Source organism: Salvelinus alpinus, chromosome 5 (assembly GCF_045679555.1).
Source record: "Salvelinus alpinus chromosome 5, SLU_Salpinus.1, whole genome shotgun sequence".
Classification (NCBI taxonomy): Eukaryota; Metazoa; Chordata; class Actinopteri; order Salmoniformes; family Salmonidae; genus Salvelinus; species Salvelinus alpinus.
In genome coordinates, this window is record NC_092090.1 from 72,675,958 (window position 1) to 72,681,957 (window position 6,000).

Genomic DNA, 6,000 nt, shown 5'->3' on the forward strand with positions numbered 1-6,000 from the left:
GGTGTAAAGCTTGCCGCCATTGGACTCTGGAGCAGTGGAAACGCATTCTCTGGAACAATGAATCACACTTCACCATCTGGGTTTGGCAGATACCAGGAGAACGCTACCTGCCTGAATGCATAGTGCTAACTGTAAAGTTTGGTGGATGAGGAATAATGGTCTGGGACTGTTTTTCATGGTTCGGGCTATGCCCCTTAGTTCCAGTGAAGGGAAATCTTAATGGTACAGCATACAATGACATTCTAGATGATTCTGTGCTTTCAACTTTGTGGCAACAGTTTGGGGAAGGCCCTTTCCTGTTTCAGCACAATGCCCCTGTGCCTAAAGTGAGGTCCATACAGAAATGGTTTGTCGAGATCGGTGTGGTAGAATTTGGTTGGCCTGCACAGAGCCCTGACCTCAACCCCTTTGAACACCTTTGGGATGAATTGGAATGTCGACTGCGAGCCAGGCCTAATTGCCCAACATCACTGCCCGCAGCAATGTTCCAAAATCTTGTGTCAAGCCTTCCCAGAAGAGTGGAGGCTATTATAGCAGCAAAGGGGGGACCAACTCCATATTAATGCCCAATATTTTGGAATGAGATGTTTGACGAGCAGGTGTCCACATAGCTTTGGTCATGTAATGTATAAATTCCCAAAGTTACGATAGTTTGCCATAGATTTTCTGTTAATTACCAAAATTACTGAAGATTCCGATAACTTTAGTAAATTACTCGTAGCTTTGCAACCCTACTCTTGGATATTGTTTATGGACAACATAAGGCATTTGTCAGTGTAGGGCTACAGGCAGGGGAGGACGGACACAGACATTGCTGTGTGTACTGACCCTGTGTGTATGGGGCTGGCCACAGGACTGACGTTGTCAGAGGTCTCTGTAGCTGGACTGCTGGGGATTAGGGAGTCTTCATCGTAATCTTTTTGTAATGGCATTGGAGTGTGTACCTAAAAGACAGGAGAATGGCTCATTGTAGCATTTTACATTTGTACTTTTCTACTCACTCTCCACAGGTTTAGATACACACATGTTCAGTAATGATATAGCAACTATAATGACACCCCCACGTTAGGACAGAACATAACCCGTCTGTTGTGTACCTGCTCCATGTCATGCTCCTTCAGGATGACCGTCTCTGGGGATACACAAGGGATCCTGGGAATGGCAGGCGAGTAGTTACTATTGGAGAGAAGAGCAGAACACGGTGAATAAAGGGAATATTCTTATTCCACTCCACACATCCCAATACTGCTCTAATCCAACCATTCCCTGTTCTTTACCATTGCACACCCCCCCATCAGCCCCCTCTAACCCCCTCCATCTACCCCATCCCCTACCCCAGCCAACCCTACACAGTGCCCAGCCCTCTCTCGTACTCCATTGATTTCTTGGGTGACAGGAAATCGTCATCATGGTCCTTTAAGTCATCCATCTTCATGTACCTGGCTCCTTCCGTCCCCAAAAGCTCCTCCCCTTCAGACAACAACAGCAGGGCCAGAGAGAGAGAGAACAGTGGTCAGAGGAGTGACAGAGAGAGAGAGAGAGAGAGAGAGAGAGAGAGAGAGAGAGAGAGAGAGAGAGAGAGAGAGAGAGAGAGAGAGAGAGAGAGAGAGAGAGAGAGAGAGAGAGAGAGAGAGAGAGAGAGAGAGAGAGAGAGATAGAACAGTGGTCAGAGGAGTGACAGAGAGAGAGAGAGAGAGAGAGAGAGAGAACAGTGGTCAGAGGAGTGACAGAGAGAGAGAGAACAGTGGTCAGAGGAGTGACAGAGAGAGAGAGAAAGAACAGTGGTCAGAGGAGTGACAGAGAGAGAGAGAGAACAGTGGTCAGAGGAGTGACAGAGTGAGAAAGATCAAAAATAATCTGCAGCATGTGAGTCAGAGTCAGAAAGCATAGAATGAATGAGTATAGTAAATATAACCTAGGATTTATATCAGGGATGGGCAACAGGCGGACCGCCTCCCCCTTTTGTCGGCCTGTAGATCAATTTTCAAAAATGAAAACTTACTGTTGAGAGTTAGAATAGTGGAATACACAAGGTGCAATTTTGGAATGTGGTTGTGCATCAGCAGTCATTGACAGTCACTCAATCAGCCCATGTCAGCATTTTTTTTTTAGATTGGTAAAATAGTATAGCCAGCTATCTAAACTTGTAGTAATCATTGTCGAATTACCGACCGGGGGGGACCCCAATGATTTTGTTAGTCACTCTCACTCAGATCATATTAAAAACTGCAAACATTTCTCTCCACCCTATAGAACATTTATAGAATTGCATGTAATTTGTAATAAAATTGCTAAATATTCTCTCCGCCCCATGGCAAAATGTGCAAAATTGCAGCAAACTTGCTTTAGTACTACAACAAAAGGCTCTGACTGCCCCTCATGATGTTTTGTGGCCCCCACCCCCATCAAAGTTGCCCATCCCTGGTTTATATAGTAGTTAGGTTGGTGAGTTGAAGGGTTAACGACTACACTCCACACACTGTGCACGTGTTAATGCTTGTCAATGGGAAGAGATTTAGTGAAGCCACGATCACAGAGACTCAAAGGCAGATGGAGCGAAAGGACATGGAGAAAGATAGAAAACAGATGGGGGTTCTTGCACTATGTTCAATATTTATCTCAAATGTGATCTGTTGAAATACTTTTCATCCATTAACTATTTCCAGTAGTTGAATATTTGGAGCACAGCATACAGTATTGGGTATTTACAGTAAAATATCCCAGACTTTCCTAACATCTGGACAGTTCCAATGGCCCAACACGAACTGAGTCTAAAACAGGACAATGTCACAACAGCCATGTCCATGTCCATTGGGACAGCCATGTCCACATCAACATGAACCTAATCTGGCTGGATTAAATTGATTTAAACAGGGTTGAGAGGTTTTTTTCTCTCCCTCTGGGAGTCCTGGCTGAGGGACATTCTTGTATAAAAAAAAAACACAGAGTACATAAAAAGACATATACTATGTACAGTATGTACTTCACCACACACAATAGACTGGCATGGCGGATACACAAAACACTCTATCTATTTTCACTTTATTATGTTCTCTTATCTGTTTTCCTCTACTCATCTAAGTTTCTTCCAGGAAGTGGCAGGTTATAGTTACTTACCCCCTCAAATCCTGAGCTAACTGGAGAGAAGTCACCAGCGCCAAACACAATTGTTCCGTTAATGCATGTTCTTGTGTCTGTATCAGCACGAGAGGTGTTAGGGTTGTTTTCAGTGAGTGTTTGAGTGGGTGCCTGGATGTGGTCCGGAGCCAAATCAATGGTGAGGCCGTAATAACCAGTGAGTCTATATGTTTCCACAGGTTTAAAATGAGTCAACTCACCTCCCCTTCTGTGTTGCCACACCTTTAATGAGTGGGTATGTGTCAGATGTTGTGAAAATCAGAAGTGTAAAGTATGTGTGTGTGTGTGTGAGAGGAATATGCCTTTATGTTCCATAATTTGAGTAAGTGATCTGTGTCTTTAAGACAGCAAATAAGCTACTTTCTAAATTTAGACCAACGGTGACAATCTGTCAGTTAAATGATCAGGGAGCTAAAAATATAAGGGTGTGACTTCCTCTGACATCTTGGTCAAGGTGTTGTAACATTTACACTTTGACCTTTACTGGTTGATAAAACACCCGTGGGACTTTGAAGACTTTTGTGCAAAACCGTTTTTGTCGCACCATTACTTTGTTCTCATTGCCTCACAGTATATGGACACCACTGCAAACACACACAGCACACACGTCTTTAAACACTACAGAAACAGACTATAGATGTAGTGGGTCACAATGGAGGAACATTGATAAACACATCACAACAACAAGACAGCAACAGCCAGATAACACCATCAACATCTTGGATGTTGATACAGTACAGTAACATCTTGGAATGTTGATACAGTAACATCTTGGATGTTGATACAGTACAGTAACATCTTGGAATGTTGATACAGTAACATCTTGGATGTTGATACAGTAACATCTTGGATGTTGATACAGTACAGTAACATCTTGGAATGTTGATACAGTACAGTAGCTTTCGGACATTTTTTAACCAGATAATTCAATTTTCACCTTGATTAAAAAATCGTAGTGAATGGTTTGATACACTTAATGGGTTAGTGTACAACCTCCACTACAGGGCTTTTCTCTTACAGTACAGTAGACTGTGCTGTTTCACCCAGGAGGCTGGTGAGGACAGCCACCCTCAGCCTCCAGACCCCAGCCCCCAGCCTCCAGCCCCCAGCCTCCAGCCCCCAGCCCCAGCCTCCAGCCTTCCAGACCCCAGCCCCCAGCCTCCAACCCCAGTGACATGGAGAGAGATAGAATACATCTGATCTTGGGTGTTAGTGACTGAGAGTCAGGTCTATGTTACTGGAGGGATAAAGAAAGGTTATAGACATGGAGCCATGAAATGGATGCACCACAGTGAGCATCAGGAGGCAGAGAAAGTCGCAAAAGGACCAGGTGGAAAAGAAGAGAGGCGTAAAGAAAGAGAGGCGGAGAGAAAGAGAGGCGGAGATAAAGAGAGGTGGAGAGAAAGAGAGGCGGAGAGAAAGAGAGGCGGAGAGAAAGAGAGGCGGAGAGAAAGAGAGGCAGAGAAAGACGTCACAAGCTTGAAATGGAGCCACACACTCTAAGATGACCTATGAGCACCGCACAGAGAAGAGAGAAGGAGACAGTCATACCTATAGTTAGCTGTGTAATTCCTAAAAAACAATCAAAAGAGGCATATTTTAGGAGGCTGTGCACAGTTACAAATCATTTATAATAAGTCTATTCAAAGTGTTCAGATTTTTTTTTTTTATAGAATGGACTGGCAACTAATTGTGCCATAAAATAAAACAAGGTATTTGTATAGCTATAATCTCACTATTAATAAGAAATGAAAGTTCAATACATCTTCTATCTGGCCAAAAGGAGGAGAAAGTGTGTTCAGGACTGAATCTGTCTTCTTGTGTTCTGTCTGTAATGTATTGTAAGTGTTGTGTACCTTCATCCTCTGATACGTCCAATATCTCATCCACTGTTTCTGGGAAACTCATCCGGTGTTTCTCTGTGGTGGTCTGAGGGAGAGAATGGCAGAAGAGAGAGAAGAAAGACAGGTTCAAGACTGAATAAAGAGCAGCATAGAAGGATTACAAACTACTCAACAATGTATATAATGTCTGCATCGAGAGGGACATAAAAAGCATTAGTGGAAGATATTTGACAACACCAAAAAGTACTTCTAAACAGACTCAGATGATCAACAGTGGTACTTCTTTACTCCTCACCATGGAAACCGTCTCCTCGGTAACCAGTTTGAGAACGTCGATTACAGAGATGTACCCCAACCGCTTGGCGATGGACAGGGCTGACGTACCGTTCTAACAGAGAAAGAGAGAGAGAGGAGATAGACTGAAAGAGAGTTGTTGAACAGATGATGGAGTGTTGGAGGAGGATGATGGATGAAGTGGAGGACTGAAAGGGAGTGAAAGGCAGTGGTGCGTACAGTAGCGACCTCGTTCGGCTGGGATCCATGTTTGAGCAGTAAGGTAACGATGTCTGTGTGGCCCTGTTGGGCTGCCTGGTGCAGGGCAGTGTAACCGACCTGAGGGACAGAGACACAATCATTAACATACTGACCAGACACAGTGAAAATAATCACATCACATAGCCAGTTCATACTAATGCGCTTTACGGTTAACAATGCATTTGGGGTAAGTGTAGTTCCATTGGCGTCCAGAGGGAGGTGCTCACCTTAGTCTTGCTGTTGACATTGGCCTGCTGCTGCAGGAGGAACTTCACCATCTTTACATTGCCATAGTGACAGGCAACATGGAGAGGGGTGTATCCCATCTGAAACAGAGACATGACGTGGGACAGAAACACAGAGTATCGACCCCATCAGTATCAAATACAACCAGCACACACTAACAACTGGATAGCTATCTAAACACGAGGTCACATTATTACAAATTCAACATATACACACTACAAGCTCTGCGGTTGATACA

At 44.0% G+C, this 6,000-nt stretch overlaps 1 protein-coding gene across 14 annotated transcripts in view; it reads right to left on the reverse strand.

Annotated features, from left to right (window-relative positions):
- LOC139576729 (ankyrin-1-like) overlaps positions 1–6,000 on the reverse strand; it is a 181,964-nt gene that overhangs the window by 33,863 nt on the left and 142,101 nt on the right. For 13 of the 14 annotated variants that reach the window (XR_011675163.1, XR_011675162.1, XM_071403119.1 and 10 more), the window contains 8 exons: positions 5,744–5,842; positions 5,496–5,594; positions 5,278–5,370; positions 4,995–5,067; positions 4,690–4,710; positions 1,374–1,470; positions 1,098–1,176; positions 829–944 (listed from right to left, as the gene is read on the reverse strand). Coding sequence is in view for 12 of the 14 variants with exons in the window: in XM_071403119.1 (XP_071259220.1) it covers positions 829–944; positions 1,098–1,176; positions 1,374–1,470; positions 4,690–4,710; positions 4,995–5,067; positions 5,278–5,370; positions 5,496–5,594; positions 5,744–5,842 (677 nt within the window). In the remaining 2 variants the exon portion in view is untranslated. The remainder of the gene's footprint in view (positions 1–828; positions 945–1,097; positions 1,177–1,373; positions 1,471–4,689; positions 4,711–4,994; positions 5,068–5,277; positions 5,371–5,495; positions 5,595–5,743; positions 5,843–6,000) is intronic. The other variant, XM_071403116.1, reaches the window with a different exon arrangement.